Genomic DNA, 19656 nt, shown 5'->3' on the forward strand with positions numbered 1-19656 from the left:
ATCTCCTTCCCGGCCACTACCACCGCCACGCTATCGTCTGCTGCTATGTTACAAGTTTATGGCGTGATCACAGAAAAAATCGCGCCAATCCACCCTGCGAATGTGGTTGGAAAGCAAAGCTGTAAACGGCACCCACAACGATTACCCATGCGATGTCACTTAAATTCACTCACGTCGCTCTACACATAGTGAAACCAGAGAGAAGTGAAATGCACTTATCCACACCCTCTATTACTTCAAAGATATATTCTTGGTAAGGTTAAATTACTGCATGATGCATTAACGGTAGTTGGTTGAGTTGTATTGGTGTAGCACATGAGTGGAAACGCTTTTTTTATAAAATTAAAGGTCAAACCCGGTGTTAGGCGATCTCATTTCTCTGTTTCTGCCGTTGCGGACGGAGGCGACGAGATCGGAGGAGGAGGAGGAGGAGGAAATACTTCTATTCAGATTTCTGAACGGCCCATGGTGCGGCCCAGGGGAGTGGTTCCTTCTTCACTGTAGCCCATATTAAGTCCGCGCCGCCTGTGCTCTGTGCACCAGCTGAAGCTGGGTAAGCAGAAAGGGGCTGGACAGCAGCATCTTCCATTGCTCTTGTTCGGTAGTTGACCGAAAGAGAAGAGGGTGCTCAGTCCTAAAGTCGCACACCCCCATTGTGTGGCGGAGTGTTCCTACTTCTGAGCAAAATTTACATTCAGCGTCTTAGCGATTCAGGTGCATTAAGTGCAGACGCGTCGCGTGTGGGAAGGAACCGGATTGTATGAGCTGTAGGGTAGTTTGTTGTTCAATGGAAAGGTCAGGGTAAGGCGAAAGTAGGGTCTCTCTCAGAAGGCGATAATGCTGGGTTATGCCCCTGAACGAGACAAGCGGGTGACTGCCTTTGTGCAGCTCCATAGCACGGGGGATAAAGGCGCAGGCTTGGTGGGCGTATTCGTTGCCCTCCATGAAAGCATGATCGGGTGTCCAAATGAGCTGAATGGAATCATTTGGCGAGTGGTTTTTTAGCCCACGCAGTGCAGGTAGGGACACCAAACCCAACTGGTAATTCCGGTAGGCTTGTTGGGAATCGGTGACTACCTTAGGAACACTTGGTTGAGTGAGAGCCAAGCTAATGGCTGCCTCTTCTGCTGCCGTCATGACTTAGGTCGTGAGTGAGGCACATGCAAGGAGGTTGGTTCTGGAGGTATCCACGATGATGGCGTACTGCTACTCTCGATGTTGGGAGGCGTCTCTGTAGATAACTGCATGATCCCCACCGAGGGTGGCGTTGAGCGCTTGAGCCCGTGCTTCTCGGCGACCCTCGTCGTGTGAAGGGTTCATATCTCTAAGCAAAGGGAGCATCTTTAGTTCTTGTCGCTAAACGTCCAGGAGTACATCAAGCGGAGTGACATTCTGTGCCGCCCAGCCAATCTAGTGAAGGATGCGGCGGCCCGCCGCAGTTCTGCTCATTCGGAGCTTCTGGATAGAAAGATGGCCTTCTAACAGCTCTTCCACCGTATTGTAGATACCCGTGATAAGCAGCCTCTCTGTGGACGCACTCATGGGAAGAACAATGGTTTGCTCAACCCCCTTTCTCATCATTATATAAAGCATCGTTATGTCCTCCTTGCCGAGAAGAAGACAGGGGGTTGACGTAAGTGATTCTCGAGAGGACAAAAGCTTGAACTAATCGAAAGGTATCGGATTCCTTGAGGCCTCGCTTCTTGGTGGCAACTCGCCTGATCATGTGTATGATTTTATTGGTTTGACTGTGTTTGAGGCGCTGCAATGGTACGTCACTCTTGGTGTTGGCCTGGAGATGTAGGCCCAGGATCTTGATGCTGGAGCTTGGAGTGATAACCTGGCCATCAAGGAGTATTTGAATGTGTTCCTTGCGGTGTCATTTGGCGTGAAAGCGGACGACAAGGAGCTGACATTTTTTACGTGAACACTGGAAGCCACAGGCTTTAGCACAGTGGCGTACTAGAAGTGAGATGACATGGGTTGGTGTGAGCTTCCTTTAATCGCTATTGCGTGGCATTCAGCGAGAATGCAGGGGTTAAACCCGTAGATGTGCTTGTCTTCCCCGTATCCGCGTGGGCTCGTAGCTAAATCGGTAAGACAACGGACTCTGGCTTTGTTACTCTATTAGTTCCAGGTTCGATTCCTGGCGGTGCCAGTGAACTCTTTTATTTGTTTGCGGGAGTTTTCTGTTGACACCAACGGTCGCGAAAGAACCCTTGGGGGTAGAGGTAAAAAGCTTTGCTTTAAAAGACGGCCGCTATCATCGCTTGTATGACACATAAGAGCAAGGAAGCGCTACGCCTGATAACCGTGGAGCGCACCGATGTGGTCGATTCACTCATTCGTCAAGCTCAACTTCAATCAGCGCTGTAATGAACAAAATAGTCACTTTTCTTTGTTATTTTTCTCTTGAGTTCGATCATGTGACCCAGCAGCTTACTAGGACGAGTGTGGACAAATGCCATGCATTGGGTTCTCTTTGTCATGGAGAGGCTTGTACTGCCCTCTTATGTTGCAGTTACGCCAAATAGTTTTTATTTTATTGCCTAACATAAAACCAAAATACTGCACCTTATTTTTATGCTCCGTGATCGCTGACTTGGAAACAGTCGAAACTATTATTTCTCTCGGTAGAAAACATGCTTGAAACCGCGCGTCATACGAAACTGCGCCTGCTGCAAATTGCCGGACATTTCGCGGCGCCGAAGGTCGGGGAAATTTTTTTCCCTATTTCGTGGCAAAAGCAGCCGCCATTTTCAAGCTGTTACGTAACATGACGTCACTTTTACCAGGCTGAAGTTGCCAAAGTTTGACGCGATCGTTCCCGCCAACTGTTTAACTTACGTCACGCCTTATCAGCCAAACACAGAGAGGGCGTGTATTACAAGCAGTATTGTATGTATGTATGTTTGCATTTATTGGCGCAAGGGTAACTAAGACCAAAGAGCGCCAAAACTATGTCGCGTCGTTTTTCATAGTGAGGTTTGTGCTTAAAGTATGTATGAAATGAGTATGATATATCTTAAAATATTGTATATATGGGTGTAGACGGCCCGAAGACTAAAACATGGAGATATTCATGATGGCAGATGAAGGGGACTATGGATAGAACATGACTGTATCTTGAGCCGAAGAGCATGGTACATGAGCGGGCCCCTCGTAGGAAACATCAGGGCCTTGCTCAATGGTCGTAGGCTTTGAGGTCACGCACTGTATGAGATGAGCTTTAAAAACTTGATTTCTGCAAGATAACTTAAAAGAGATTTGATTGTGAACATAGGTTCATCTCCTAAAAACAGTGCAGGGTGTAGTGGAAAGTTGAAGGTATATATTTTTGGGAAATGCCGTTTTCTGGCCTCATTGCAGGATGTGCCCTCAATTAACACATGGAGGACGGAGAGCCGGCCCCCACACTTGTCGCAAACTGGTGGGAGTGCACCATTCAAGAGATATGCGTGGGTAGCGTAAGTGTGACCTATGCGTAGTCTGCAAATCGATACTTCAATGAATCTGTTTAGTTTTTCTGTTGCATACCTTCCTAGGTGTGGTTTTACTGAGTGGAGTTTGTTGTCTGTGTATGTGTCCCATGTGTTCTGCCAGCATTTACGGATTCCCCTTCGGATCACTGGCTTCAAATCAAGGTAAGGGACCTGCGCTACATCAACACCACTACGGAGGGCCGCCAAAGTGGCGTTCTGGTCGGCAATTTCATTGCCCAGAATACCACTGTGTCCAGGGATCCAGCAAACAAGTATTTTTAGTTTTAATTTATAAGCAGTCACAAGAGCTTTAAAAAGGTGATTGAAAACAACATTTTTTACAGGTTGAAAGGAATCTAGTGCTGTAACCACACTTAGGGAGTCTGTGTAGATAATTGATTGTTGTATTTTGTTCTGTGTAATGTGCTCCACTGTGATTAAAATACCATAAGCCTCTGCTGTAAAGATACTGGTATTTCTGTTCAAGGTCCTTGTGCTGGCGAAATCCGGGCCATGTGCAGCACACGACACAGCGGAAGCAGACTTCGAGGCATCCGTGTAAAAGGAGGTGTATGGATATGTGTGTTGTAAATGTAAAAAATGCTGTAAGATCAATTCACGAGGTGCACGGCGCTTATCAATGAGTTTAAAGGATGTGTCGCAACAAATCGCTGACATTTCCCAAGGCGGGACTACATCGGCGATGGAGGTCTTCATGCCCTCATCAAAAGATACACCCATTTCCTCTGCAAGGCCTTTGACACGCAAGGACATAGGGGCAGGTATCGAGGGGAGTGCTAGATATAAACGGGCAGACGAGGCGTCGTTCAGAATAGAACTGCACGGGTGATTTTCCATAGACATTGTTCTGATAGCATAGGGCAGTGCTGTATAAGCACGCTGGTGCTCTAGGCACCAGTGGTCACATTCGACATAGAGACTTTGAATCGGACTTGTTCTGAATGCTTCCCGAAGCAAGGCGAAGGCCCAAATGCAGCACTGGGTCTAACATTTTTAGGGCAGTTTTAGACGCGGACCCATAAATTACGCTTCCGTAGTCCATACGTGACCTAACTAAGCTGACAAATAGGCGTAGAAGGCAGTCTTTATCAGCACCATAAGACTGATGCGACAATACTTTTAAAATGTTCATAGTGTTTAAGCATTTTTGTTTGAGTGCCTTTATGTGTGGTATGAATGTAAACTTTTGGTCAAGTATAACACCTAAAAACTTTTGTTCTTTCTTGACAGGAATTCGTTCTCCGTTCAGTGTGATGTCAGGTTCTGGATGAATTCCACGCTGTCTTGTGAATAAAACACACGCACTTTTATGAGGATTTTTTCTGTCCATTTCGCAAGCCTGTTTACGCCTAACTGTATCTGCCGTTCGCATATGGACAGCTTGCATGATCTAAAGCTAATATGGACGTCGTCAACGTACATTGAGTAGGAGATTGTGGGTGGCAATGATTTCCCAAGCGAATTCATTTTAACTATAAACAGAGTACAGCTTAACACTCCACCTTGAGGAACACCATTTTCTTGTGTGTACGTTCCAGATACCACTGTCCCTACTCTTACTCTAAAGGTTCGCTGTGACAAATAACTTTCAATAATGTTTAGCATGTGCCCAGACACACCGAATGCCTTGAGATCAAGCAGTATGCCGTGGCGCAAGTTGTGTCATATGCTTTTTCCAAGTCAAAGAAAACAGAAAGACAGTGCTGTTTGTGGATGAAAGAATCTTTGACATAACTCTCAAAGGCTACTAGCTGGTCAGTTGTGCTTCGACCTGAACGATAACCTGCCTGACAACTGTCCAGGATGCCGTAATATTCAAGAAAGTGCATTAGCCTTTTATTTACCATTTTTTCAAAAAGCTTTCCCAGGCAACTTGTCAGAGCTATTGGCCGGTAACTGGTAGGTAGTGAGGCATCTTTCCCTTCTTTTAATATGGCAACTACAATAGGTTCTCTCCAAGCTCTTGGAAAGTATCCTGCTGCCCAACTTTTATTGAATAGGTGAAGGAGTGTTTGGAGAGTTTCTGTGTGCAGATGTTGAATCATTGTATATGATACCCTGTCTGCTCCCGGCGCTGAAGCCTTACATGTTCCTAGGGCAACCAAAAGCTCTGTTAGAGAAAATTCAGAGTTGTATGGTTCGTCAGATGTTTTGTTATCCCTAATAGGTTTTTTCTCCATGGATGATTTATACCGCAAGAAAGAATTAGTGTAGTGAGTAGAACTTGAAATATATTGAAAGTGTTTTGCTAGTGCGTTTGCCTGGTCCTCCAGGGTGCCACCCGCACTGCTAACTAAGGGTAGGCTGTGTGTTTTCCGTCCATTAAGCTTTTTAATTCTATTCCATACTTTGCCTGTATCTGTGTACGAATTTATAGAAGTCACAAAAGAGTGCCAGCTCTCCTTTTTGGCGTGCTGGCGAATGCGCCTTCCTTGTGCCTTCGTACGTTTGAAGGAAATGCGGTTTTGGGAAGTGGGATACCTGCGAAGGATGCCCCATGCCTTATTTTGAGCCTGCCGTGCATGCCGACACTCCTTCCACCACGGCCTCCTAGTGTTAGGTGTGGCACCAGATGTTTGCGGAATTGAGCACTCGGCGGCATGAAATATATGGGCCGTAATCAGTTCACAGGCTTCATCAATGCCCAAATGGCTTAAAGATGTGTATGAAAGCTGAGATAACTGTTTAAATTGGCTGCATCAGATTCCTTAAACCTTTTATGACAGATGGAACTGTTAGGGCTTTTGTCTATGCCTTTCAGGATGACTGGGAAGTGGTCGCTCCCATAAGGATTATCGTCCACTCCCCATTCAACAGACGGAAAGAGGACAGAAGAGCCGATTGCCAAGTCTATGTGTGAGTATGTGTTGTGTGTAGTGTTGTAGTATGTCGGCTGTTTGTGATTGAGTAGACAAGCTCCGGAAGAAAATAAAAACTTTTCTAGCAAGCGGCCTCGGGCATCTGTCCGTTGAGACCCCCAGAGTTCACTGTGAGCATTAAGGTCGCCCACTAATAAGAAGGGTTCCGGGAGCTCATCTATCAGGGACTCGAATTCTGAGCTCGATAGACGGTAATCCGGGGGAATGTACAGAGAGCAAACTGTTATTAACCTATTAAAGAGGATAGCTCGGACTGCCACAGCTTCGAGGGCAGTGAGCCACCGAAGAGGTTGGCAGGGGACAGACTTTTGCAAGACAATCGCTACACCACCAGAGGAGTGAGTGCAGCTGTCCCTGTCTCTCCTGAATACCGAGTATCCTTTGAGAAAGTTAGTTTGTGTAGATTTTAAGTGTGTTTCTTGTAGGCATAGCATATTTGGATGGTACTTATGAAGGATTTCGTAGATGTCATCGATGTTTCTAATTAGTCCCCTACAGTTCCATTGGATAATGATTTGAACTGCCATAAAAAAATAGAACAGAGATGTTGAGCGTATGTTTTGCTCAGACGGAGATTCCATTGTCCCTGAGCCCGAATCAGGACCAGTGACTCGGGGGGCTTGTCGTTTTTTCCCGCGGCCAAGACTGCCGCGTTGTTCTTTTGACGACTGCGATGCAGGCCGAGATGGCCCGACATCCATGTCCTCATCTGAGTTTCGGGGTGTTGGCGGAATGGAGGATTTACAGCGCCCGCTCCGCAACGCGTTTGAAGGAATGGCCGAAGATTCAGCCACTACCTTTGTCGATGTGCTGGACATGGCTGCAGAAGAGGGGCCTTCTGTACCCACATCCATCGCCACCGGAGTTTCGGCGGCCGGAGTCTGTGGAGTAGCGACAGCAACGCCACTCCCAGTGAAATTCTGGTCAGGTGCAAGGCCTGCGAGCACCGCTGGCGATGCCTGAGTTGTTTGGCCTGCCAAGGGCAGCACCCCGGGGGGTAGGTGCGCCCCCAAGTCAGTTTCACTGACCTGAGTGGCCGCAGAAACCAGACGCCGCCCCACCCCCCGGCGGGCCGCGCTGGCGTAGCTCCCTGAAGGAAGCAGCGCATACCTTTTACGGGCTTCTGGAAATGAGAGATTTTGTGTCACTTTTAGGTTGATGATTTCTTTTTCTTTCTTAAACTCCTGGCAAGAGCGAGAGTATGCCCCGGGGGGTCCTCCACAGTTGCTGCACTTGAGTTGGGTACTTTTGCAGTCGTCAGCAGAATGGTCCTGCTCAGAGCACTTTGCACACGTTTGTTTTCCTCGGCACGAATTGCTGCCGTGCCCATATCTCTGGCAGATGAAACAACGTCGCGGGTTTGGTATGTATACTCTGGTCTTACAGTGCAGAAACCCTGCGTTTACATACTCTGGCAAAGTGCATCGATCAAAGGTCAGTATTATGTGCTTCGTCTTAATTTCGTTTCCGTCCCGTCTAATGGTGATGCGTCGCACAGCGGTTACCCCCTGCTCGCGCAAACCTTCAAGCAGGTCAGAGTCTGTTTCGTTGATCAGTTCTGATTCGGAAATGACACCTTGGCAGCTGTTGAGGGTACGGTGGGGAGTTACTGTGATCTCAAGGTCGGCTAGCTTGGTTTGCTTCAAAAGGGTGTTGGACTGCTCTCTACTCTTGACTTCGATAGCTTTTTCGCTTCATAGTTTTTTCCTATCAAACCTTCAATGAACTTTGCAACCAAAAACACAGATTTGCTGGTAACGGGAGTTGCTTTATCAACTGACTGCATCATTAGGAAGCGTGGGAAGTTGTCAGGGTGGTTGAAGACGAGGCTAGAAATTGGTTTGAAAAGTTCTTAGGTGCGGCCTCGTTTCGGAGGCCGATCAGTTCGTTTGGGTGGAATGGAGAAGGAAGCCATAAAATATGGAATGAATTCGGTGGCAAGGCCAGTCACCCACCACGGAGCCCAACAAGGGAACGTGGCTTTGCAGCCCACGCTAACTGTACGTTGCCACTATAACCCCATGCTCAGGATCTAGGTTGAAGCCTTCGCACAGGGTTAACCCTCGCCGCCTGGAGAAAACGGAGAAATAAAGAAAAGAGAAGATGTCAGGACAGGGTTAGGAAGGACAATAGGAAAGCAAAAGAATGAAGAAGAGGACAGGAAAAGGCGACTGGCTGATTCCCCCCAGGTCGGGTCAGACTGGGGGCACCGTCTACGGGAAGCGGGGGCCGAAGTGGTGTGCTGCCTCTGCCAGGGGGCCATAAAGGTCCAAAACAACCCTGGCTTTGGCTCAACCACCAGGATGCCCTTTTCCCCGGACACGGCAAAGCTACGCACAGCCGAGGGCGTGGGTGGGTCCAACCCACATGGGCTCGGGGTCCGCGGTGTCGCCACTACCGTCACCTTGAATAGACAAGGCGCCCCTGCGGGCCAAGCAGTATTGTTGTTGCATAGCAAAGACAGGCTTAAGTTGTCATGTCCGGTGCATTTAGTCTAGTTTTTCATTGCCGGCCAAGAATTATGCGCTTTCAGTAAAGAGAAATAAAGCAAACTTTAGAACTGGTGCCCCTAAACGTCATGAAACGTCAAAATGACGAAAGCACACACCACCGCTTTGTAAACCGGAAGCACGTGACTAAAATTGACAGCCAATCAGAAAAAACTTCCGGCAAATTCCCAGTTTCCCTGGGACTTTGTGCAGTCGAGAATAGGGCCCTCAGTCAGTCAACTTTGGTAGGTTTAGCTTGTCCTCCCTGATCTGTGGCTGCGCACGACTGACGTCGTTCCAAATGCGAATCAAAGATAACGCGTGCAGCAGCATTTCAGCAGCAGCAGTGTGTCCAAAGATGCAGTTTTGCTGCACTTTGGTAGTGCTGTTAACAAATGACCCGGTCGAAGTTAACGGCGAGGCCGTAGATGCGTAAATCTCGCAACGCTGATGAACGACAAAATGGCCGCCGTTGTTGACTTGCCTGCCTCAATGGAGGTACTCTTTTATCTACCGACACTACGCTCGGCTTCTGTGGCGGCAAATGTTGGGTCCTGCCTAGCCCGACAAATGCGCTCGGCTTCTTGTGCAAGAATTGCTCTATTTAGTGGCACTAGTCCTGATTGATTGATTGTGGGGTTTAGCGCGCCGACGCAGCGCAGGCGATGAGGCGCGCCGTAGTGGAGGGCTCCGGATTAATTTTGACCACCTGGGGATCTTTATCGTGCGCCGAAATCTCGTACACACGGGCGTTTTTGCTTTTCGCCTCCATCAGAAAAGCGGCCGCCGCGGCCGGGAATCGAACCCGCGACCTCGTGCTCAGCAGCGCAAGGCACTAGTCCTGCCTAGCCTTGAAACATAATCTGCAAATATAATCTTTACCAGGAACACATGGTGGGGGGCCCCGTTGTTCGCAGGCGCCTTATCATCCATAATGCGGTTTCAATGCTTGTTTCGGGGTTTCTTTAATCGAATTCTCAGCTCTATGCTGTATGCCTGACTAGCCTGACACATGAGCTCGGCGTCTTAGGCCTTGGCATTTCTTGCCCACGGAGATGCAACCACTGTGAGGTAGAGGTATACAGCTTTGCTGTAAAAGACGCTGCCCGCGTTGACAGGTTTCTTCAATGCCACCAAGGAATCGCGAGGTTGGCGAATCGGGGTGGTGGCGTCAGAATGCTTACTCATTAGCACACAATTTATCAAATTTCTGCGGCTTTTTTGCTCTGGCCTTGTGGTGTCCCATGAGTTTCGTTTATTTGTTCATAAATTGTTTATAAACAAATTTGTTTATAAATTGGCTGTGGTCACCCCACTTTACCCCACTATATAAAACACTGGCTTTCATACGAGCTGAGAACATACACTCGACAAAAATCGGTTGTCTGTCCCTTAAAGGGACAGACAACTGATTTTTGTGGAGTGCACGCCATCTAGCTCATATAAAAGGTAGCGGTTAATATACTGCGGTAACCACCACGAATTTCTAAATAAACAGGCGGAAATAATTTTAATTTTGCACTAAAATTTCTGAAACCTAGCGCTCACTGTCACGGTTGCCAGCATTTCAAAAGTAAAACCGTTTCGGGTGAAGGCGTTTCAAGCGATGCTCTCTCATTTTAGATAAAGAAAATATACTCGACCGGTTGTCTGTCCCTTTAAGCAGTTATTTCAAGTTATTTACACTGACAATAATGGCTCGTTTAGAGTCAGTAAGCACGAGTTTGACACGGCATCTTGTTTTGGTTAACCGCAGTGCGTAAAACACACCGAATCCCTTTTTTATAACAAAGTGTGCTCCCTCGGGGTGGGTACGTGGCCAGTGGGAACTGGTGAATCGAGCGCAGGCCTCTGACGGCCGCTGTCATCGTCACTGGCCAGTGCCAAGGAGTGGGCATGTTGCCAGGCCTTCCATTAACGTTGAGCCTGAGTGCTCGTGAAGCAGCGTCCGACCTCACAACGTATTCACTGAGTCCGTCTTTAGTCAGCCGTACAGAGCCCAAGTGACGGCGGGTATGCGAGCTCGACTCGCCTTTCGAAGGCCCCGGGTTCGATTCCTGTCCATTCACAAATTTCGAAAGAAAGGGTTCGGCGGAAGCCCGTCTGGTCGGGAATGATCATCGAATAAATAACAAAGACAAAAGAAAAAATGACGTTTGGTATATCGTGTTTATGAACAACAAACGATAAACGTTCGATAAAATGATACAATGATGAGTGTGAACGAGGCTCCCGTTCAGGGGGCTGAAACTTCGTTATGCCATTTTTTCCCTAGGAAATTTTGTTTTCAACTCAATTAATGTACTTTCTCTTTGCACCGTCCGCTATTTGAGGGGACGTTTCGCTGCTACAGGCACCGAGCGGGCCAACAGAGGGGACTGGTGGCGAGGAGGGCGCAGACGTACCGGGGAGGTCGCAGGTCATGTCGTCCTCTTGCAGTTCGGCCACAGCCTTGCCCTTGAGCGCGGCCGGCAGGCCACAGCGCGTGAACAGGCCCAGCCGCGGGTTGCGGCGCAGCCACGGCGACAGCCACGACAGCCGGCAGTCGCACACCAGCGGGTTCTCCGACAGCCGCCTGCAGTGCACCCTCCAGCTTCAATGGGGGGGAAACTCCCGCGAAGTGACGCGGCCTTCTTCCCAGCCAACTAGGGCTGTGCGAGCCAAGCGAAGTCCCGACATTCGAGAGCACAACGCCGGAGATATTTGCTAGCCGGCTCGCCTGGCACTGCCACCAATGCGCTTCCGCGGAAGGGATTTACCTACTGGCTATTTGAAATGCCAATGGAATAAATCCGAAAGCAACTTTACTACTAGGACACGGGGCGTGATTCGAGTAGCGGACGAAGAACGGGCAATCTTCGGCGACAGCGATATATACTCACACGACCCGAAGCTTCTTCATGTTCTCGAACAGGTCCTTCCCGATAGTAGTCAAGTTGTTCCGGTTCAGGGTCCTAGAACGAATACGTATGAAAATAAGACTCAGCGAACTGATAGCAGACGCAGCAATTCGCTGATTTCTTATGTTGATCACTGCGGTTTTAAAGGGGCACTGCAGTTCATCGCAGGTATTCCCTAATAACCCCCCAGACTGAATTGTGCAATGTATAGGCCACGTGGCGAGCTTTTTTGGCCGAGGTACGCGCAGTTTTACGAAGTAAAAGCGCCTTTGGAATGGCCTTGCACCATCCTCCCTGCAGTTTGCGACATCGGCTTTGCGCCGTTGACGACACACCGGCAAGTTCGCGTGGACAAACTTAGTACACTCCTAGCATGTTTAACATTTACAAACTGTGCGAACAAATAAAAGGTCAGTATCAACCGTAAAATGGGTGAAAGTCCAAATTACGAAAACTGAGGTACCACGAAAACAGACTGACAACTACCGTGACGTCCATGCGGTAGTTGGCGTGGAGGCCCCGCAACGCCGTATGGCGTTTACGTTTCTGCCGACAAACCACGGCTCTCGAGGCCAACCAGTAAAATAATGGATTGCACGTGTCAGACTCCACAATACAGCGACATGTGAGACTCGCGTAAATTCACGTCAGTGTGCTTTTTACAAATGGTGAAAGGGGGTGGGAACCTAAAGATCGGTCTAGAATATGTAACAACGTAAACTCCCGTACGTCGGCTTCCCCACAAGGCATCTGGGGCGCCAATCGCTGCGATCGAACGAGCTCAGCGAGCCAGCGGCGAGACCTAGCTTACGAGTTGAGCCCAACTCAGTGTGGTTCGGACGGTGACATTACGGAAATCAATCACAACGCTTTGCACCGAGCGTTGTCAGATGGAGTTTGTAAGTCAACCGTTTATTCGTCACATTTGCTCCCTTGGACAGCGCCATCGACCATTCCGGTGCGCAATATACTTCCTCCGTACCTGATTTTATACAGAAAAGGATAGATGCACGGTTATATCCCGCACCGTTTCTATGAAAAGTACAGAAAATCGGTCCGAAATCAAAAGGCCGATACTAATTACCGCCATGTTTAATGGCCTAGTAGTGGGACCAAGATTGAAGATGCACGTGTGCTCGCATTAGTAGAAATCACGGCACGGTAAACAGAACTAGCCACCAAAATCTGTTGACAATAGGGGCGCCAAATTAGCAGCAAATGCGAGCACAGACTCCGGCCGGAGAGACAGGTGAGTGACGTGGGTTCAAACAGCCGTGCACGCCTAGGCGGTGACACGTACGCGGCGGCGAATCAAGCCCGCCGCAGCGGCATATTTTCTTAGCTCGCCGACGCGCAGCACCAGACAGGAGGACAAAGGCGTCGCCCTGTGCAGCAGCGGAGACAGCGGAGGGTTGTGCGCAGTGGAGCACGCAGCTACGGCGCCGCCGGCCGCCCGTCGAGCGGCGCTATTCCCGGCACCGCGTCCACAATCGCACCTCGCACCCAAACACAGCTGCTGCTTTGGCTCAAACTGTTGAGCTGCGCGCTTGGTTGCATCGGCACGTGAATGTTGGGAACACCTTCGTCCATTGCGCGGCCTACAATTCTGCAATCTGCCGTAGGCCTGTCTCAGCTCGACAGCAAAAGTCGCTGCCAGCAAAGGAGGCCAGTGATGACGCCTGGCAAGCGACAGTTTGCACAGTGTGAAAAGCGCCAGTGGCAAGAGTCGTTATCAAGATAGACGACTCGCAGAATCGTAGTTTGTCTGCTCTCTCTTTCCTCCCTTTCCTATCTGCCTGCAGATGTGTTCCCCATTCCCCACACCCCCACACCAGCAGGCGTTCCGGTGTCCACCCTCAGGTGAACAAACTACGCCTGCTGGTGGCCTTTCCTTTCCATTTTGGCAATAAATAAACTCATTCATTCATTCATTCATTCATTCATTCATTCATTCATTCATTCATTCAGGGGCTGTATCACAAGGACCTTATCTTAAACTCGACAATGCAGCATTCGACACACATGAAACGGCTAAAATCGACATGACGACGAAGTCGAGCTGGGGCGCTATTCCAGGAAGCCCGAGATAGCTCGCTCCCGAGTTTCCAGCTGCTCAAGTTAACAAAGTAGTGACATGGGAGCATCCGATAAAACCTCGAGCGAAACCAGCACAATGGCGCGGAGCACGCTTGGTAGAGAGCTTTAGCATAGCGAATAGTTATAGCAGATCGGAAAAACGGTTCTGGTATACGGTACGCGGTACCCGTTACTGGACCGTACCGGGAAGGCACGTTTTAAGAGTTATAGCAGACAGTACCGGACGTGCTACTGAACCGTATACCCAACCGTAGAGTTTCCTCTATATAGCTCCCGCAGGGAGCTATATACAGGAACTCTACCTAACCGTGACTGGGAGCGCCGTCTGGCGCCGAATTGGGTTAACGCGCCGCGTGAAGCAGCAGAAAGTATTTTTTTTTTTTTTTGCAATAATTTCAGATATTGGGATTCGAAAAGTGGATATTTGTAAACTTAGAATCTTTGAAACCACTTTAAGGCACTACGAGCGTAGCTGCGTGCTTATTTTGACTGCTACAAGGACACTAAGCCGTGCCTATCCAAGACCGGCAAATTGACTTCGTGACGTCGCGTTGCCGGAAAGGCCAGAATACATGCAGCGAACTTTCCCGACGACGTTCGCGCGGCACCAAATCTGCCGCGGCAACAAGCCGAATATTCGTCGGGTTTAACTATATGGAGCGAAGACATGGCGCCCACCTCCACGTCGCTACTTGGTTGCTCTCAATGTGGCTAACTGAACCTCGGTGCCCCAAGTAAACCGACCCAGTGAAGGAGCTTCCCACTTGGGTTGTACGTCGTTTGGCAATTCTTTGTGAGCCGGTGGCGCTCCTTGTACTGAAATGTTAGTTTTCAGTTCTCAAAAGAGCTAAAGGCAGTGAAAAAAATTAGTGCCCTTCCACTCTGTGAAGAAGGATGACCTATGAAGCTGGACGCAGCCCACGCAGTGCCCGAAAGAAAACACGTTTGTTCGTAATTTGCTATTGAGCATACTTCCTAGCCAATCAGCTGAATGAAACATGGAAGGACCCAAGCTTCAGCCTAGCGGACAAACATGGAACTGCCTGTTTTACACCCGCGTCGTGGGCACTTTACTGTTTGTGTAGCACACCAACCCAATTCGCTCGACCCCTGAGAGAACCCCGGACAAGTCGTCGCATTGGGCCGTTTGACGTCCACCGCATGCCTATTGGGGAAATCGAGACATGTGCAGCTTCGCTGTAATAAATCACGCTGAAATTGGCCGCCAAGATGACTGTCATTACGCCGAATGCCATTTACTGGCATAATAAGTTCGCAGTGCACGTTACAGAGTTCTCGATTGATGATTGATTGTATAGGGTGTATTCACAGGGCTTTGGACCGCGCGGCGGCGCTACCTGCGCGGCACTCCGCCGCGCTGGCAGCGCGTTTCCCGATGCGAAACGTGGTGCTGGCAAAAACGTTCGTGTTGACGGCGTTTTTTTTTTTTTACGCGTGATTCGGGGGTTTGCGAATGCATTGCCGTAACGAGTAGTCAGCGTTTTCGTTTCGAAATTCCGGACTGAGCTGTTCACGTCTCCTATACAACCGCAGACCCGAAGCCTAGGCCGCACGACAAAATCAAGCGCGCCGGGTATTTTTTTCCTTTCGCTGTTTCGAAGCGACGCCTAGGGCAGTGATTAAAGACGGTCTGTCTTCATTCGACGAATTCCCGAAGAAGTTATCAGTACCGAATCTAGCTGTTGGAGCCTGTTTGATTCAGGTGGGCCCCGGGACGATGGGCGTCGGAACTTTCACCTCGCACCTCGTCACATGTTTGAAACATTGCGCCGCAGTGCTTAAAGTGTTCACAAATTAAGGCAGCCGGCGTACTTTATGGATGAAACGAACCATATTGGGCGCCCAGCCTCAACATGGGCTCCTTCGAGAGTTGAGGTGAACGCACGCGTACATTCAATGTCGCTTCCCAGGTAATTGCGGGCATCCAATTCCTCTTCGTAGCCTTCGACTGTTCTCTATAATGACCTAGCGTGTTGCGTGACCAGACACTAAAGCTTGACGCTGGGTACACAGTTTGACTACTTCAAAAAACAGCGCAGAGACGAAAACGTATGCAGGGACAAACTAGAGCACTCTTTGCCACTTATCTCTGGGCTGCTTTTGAAGCAGCGAAAGTGTGTTCCATAATCTTGTTCTGCTTATAATTTCCGCTTCGTCTTTACCGAAAAGAAAACACTTGAAAATCATCGGTGAGATTTTTGTCGTCGCCACCATACCTAATTTTATCACGTACTTACCTCGTGATGGTTTCCACCCAGGGTCTGTGCGTAGTTGTTCCGCTTTATTAGGAGCCTAAATGGAAGACCTTCGTGCGTTCAACGCGCAAAACACTGTCACCAGAGCACCTCACCGTCTCTCATGCTCCCCAAGAGGCGCGCAACATGCCTGGGTGGCGCGGTAAAACCAGCTCCTCATCTCACACGCCACCACATCAAATATCCTAGCAGCCTTGGGTGAAGAAATTTTCTCAACTCGAGCCACGGTCGTTTCAAGCAACGCAGGAAATAAGGAAATCGGCGCACGGGGATGACACCGAGAATCGATAGCGAGAAATCGCCGAAACGGACCGGGTTATGCTCGCCGCTGGCCGCGCCTGTCAAACAGTTGGACATGTAGTTGCATTCGGCGCGCGAAATCCTACTGTCTTCAAGCGCTGCCCTGGCGTTCGCTTCGAAACAGCAAAAGAAAAAAAAAATACCCGCTTTCTTTCGTCGTTCGAACTGCTTCGGGTCTGTGGTTGTAGGAGACGTGAACAGCGCATCCGGAATTTCGCAGCGAATACAATGCTGACTACTCGTTACGACAAGGCATTCTCAAACCCACGAATCATGCAGAAAAAACACCGTCCACACGAACATTCTTGCCAGCAGCACGCCGCAGAGCAAACGACGTTTCGCGTCGGGGAATGCGCTGCCCGCGCGGCGGAGCATACAACCTCAAGTTTGGCGTCGTCGCCATCGCGCAGGTAGCGCCGCCGCGCGGTCCAAAGCCCTGTGAATACACCCTACACCCTATACGGTTTAATTAACGCGCCGACGCCACGCAGGCCGTAAGGCGCGCCGTAGTGGGGGGCTCCGGATTAATTTTGACCACCTGGGGATCTTTAAAGTGCGCCGAAATCTCGTACACCCAGGCGTTTTTTCTTTTCGCCTGCATCTGAAAAGCGGCCGCCGCGTCCGGGAATCGAACCCACGACCTCGTGCTCAGGAGCGCAACGCCTTAGCCACTGCGGCGGGCGTTAGATAATTCTAGTCTGCTGTCATGCATGTATGCTGAACCGCAAACAGCAAACGAACGCGTTCTGTGTCGTGTGCACTCCTTGGACTGCGCCCAGCTTCGCTGGTCATCCTTCTTTAGAAAGAGGAGGGCACGGAATTTTTTTCATCCTGCTGCTCGGCTATTTACGTGTTAAAACTACAAAATTACCGATTTCGAAGGGTAATTGCGATCCAAATACTTTTGAAAACCAGAAACTCGTAATGTAATAAACTAGTTTTGAGAAGCTTAATTTAGAAAATCAATTACTAATGTAATTTGATTGCTCTTCAACAGTAATTTTGCCATCAATGTCGAGAAACTTGTAGTTGCTGTGGCATCAAAACAGCCGGAACCGAGGCTAGCATGTCAGTGATCATAATTGCAAGTACGCCGTTGAAGAAATAAAGGGAAAAAAAACCAACAGTCAATAACGCCAAATGACGCTCGCAAAAAGGGGTTTGAAATTTTCGTGTGGACGTGAAATGACAACTGGAAACGCGAGGACGACGCAGTGGCGGATACAGCACGCGCCCGGGTGGCCGACCCTTGCATGCGCGCCCAAGAAAACGTGGCTACACAGGTATACAGTGCGCGTACCCACTCGCGTGAAATAACGCGGGAGAAATTAGTAGCGTAAACGCAGCATTCTATGCAGAAGAATTGCATTTACTTTTTAATAAAAATGCACGAAGCTGACACTAAAGACTAACGCACACGACTTGAAGGTAGCGAAACTGTCCGCAACATTCACGACCATCACGAAGCCTTGAGTCCTTGATTGAAGCCGATTTGTTTCTTCTTTGCTGCCGCAAGACCTTTACTCCACCATTGTTGCTATAAGTGTGAGCTTCCTTCATTTTTTTTTTGGATGTGATAGTCATAGGATAGCACATTGGAAACACGTACGCTATGACGTGTCTCTCTCGTTTCGAGCAAGTGTTGCCACGATGACGGCGAACGCTGGATTTTATTTTATTTATTTTTTCTGGAGGGGGGCGGGGCGGACAATCTTGGCCAATCTCCCTAAGTGGGTATGCTTAGCTTGCAGACGTGTGACGGGGGCGCTGGGCGGTCGTCGCGAGGCACGCACACACGAGCGCTCGGCATTTCTTGGTTTTGTTAACTGCCGAGCGGTCACCGATGGGCCCGCGCTCACGTGCGTACGCTCGGCAATTTCTTGGTATTGTAGTAGTAGTAAACGTTTATTGGAGCAAAAGGGAAAGGGAAAAGGGTGGTGGTGAAGCGTCCCTAGTCCAGGATGCCTCTTGACCGGGCCTACTGAATGGCCCGAGAAACCAAGGCCCTCTGGCGGGCCGGGTCCGGGCTGGTCAGCTCAGTCTCCCACTGCTCCAGGGTGGGGAAGGGGGGTGGGTTAGGGGAGTGGGGACAGGAGTATACGAGGTGGAATGTGGTGAGTGGGGTGTCGAGTGTTGGCATTGACGGGGGTAGATAGTGGGTGCGATCTGGTGGAGGATGACGTGGTTGTAAAAGGTACCGGTCTGAAGGCGACGATATATTATGGCTTGCTGGTTGGTTAGGGAGTGGTGTGGAGGGGGGTAGACTCGGCGGGTAAGGGTGTAGTGGGACAGAAGTGCATTGTACGTGTTATCAAGAGGAATTTGGAGGAGGTCGTCGTTCGTGCGGGGTGATGGAATCACTTGACCATCGGTGGAGAATGCCCGGAAGTGCAGAGCTCGGGCGGCGGCGTGGGCCGCTTCATTCCCCGGAAGGCCGGAGTGTCCGGGAGTCCAGACGATCGTAATGGTGGTCTCGTCAGGTAGACGCTGGAGGAGTGGAATGGCCTGGGGTGGGGCTAGACCTGCCTGGTAGAGGCGGCATGCCTGCTGTGAGTCGGAGACTACAGTGATGTGCGGATGCTTGGCATGGGTGGTGGCTGCGAAGGCGATTGCCAGAGCTTCTGCCGTCTGTATTTTGTTGGTGTGCGTGGTGACAGCCGTGGAGATTCGGCCAGCGTGATTTAGGGTGACCAAAGTTGTGCGTCGAGCGCAGGAGTCATAGGCGACGTCAGTGTAACGGACCTGGGGGTCATCTGCTAGCTTCTTCATGAGATAGCGGACCCGCGCTTCCCGACGGCCTCTGTTGAAGGTGGGATGCATATGTCGTGGTATGGGGGAAACGTGGATACGGTGCTTGATGGTAGTTGGGAGGCGTTGTGGTCGGTCTTGATTTAGCGGTGCAGGGTAGCCGAGCGTGCGGAGAACGGAATGGCCAGTTGGCGTTAAGCTGAGGCGTTGAAGTTGGGAGTTTCGCTGAGCCTCCACAAGCTCGCCAAGGACGTTGTGTATGCCCAGCTTGAGCAGTTTGTCCGTAGAAGTGTAAATGGGGAGGCCAAGAGCCGTTTTGTATGCTTTACGAATGAGGGCTTCAATTTTAGCGGTTTCTTGTGGTCGAAGATTGAGGTACGGTGTGGCATAGGTGATTTTGCTGATCAGGAGAGCTTGGACCAGACGACAAATTTCCCATTCAGTGAGGCCGTGATGTCGGCTGC

At 49.8% G+C, this 19656-nt stretch overlaps 1 protein-coding gene across 1 annotated transcript in view; it reads right to left on the reverse strand.

Annotated features, from left to right (window-relative positions):
• Positions 1-19656, reverse strand: part of LOC144156355 (protein slit-like) — a 418661-nt gene that overhangs the window by 123245 nt on the left and 275760 nt on the right. The window contains 2 exon segments of the mRNA XM_077688358.1: positions 11277-11446; positions 11754-11825. Of these exon segments, the coding sequence (XP_077544484.1) occupies positions 11277-11446; positions 11754-11825 (242 nt within the window).

Source organism: Haemaphysalis longicornis, unplaced genomic scaffold, assembly GCF_048455015.1.
Source record: "Haemaphysalis longicornis isolate Haplotype H1 unplaced genomic scaffold, Haemaphysalis longicornis Haplotype H1 scaffold_1, whole genome shotgun sequence".
Lineage (NCBI taxonomy): Eukaryota > Metazoa > Arthropoda > Arachnida > Ixodida > Ixodidae > Haemaphysalis > Haemaphysalis longicornis.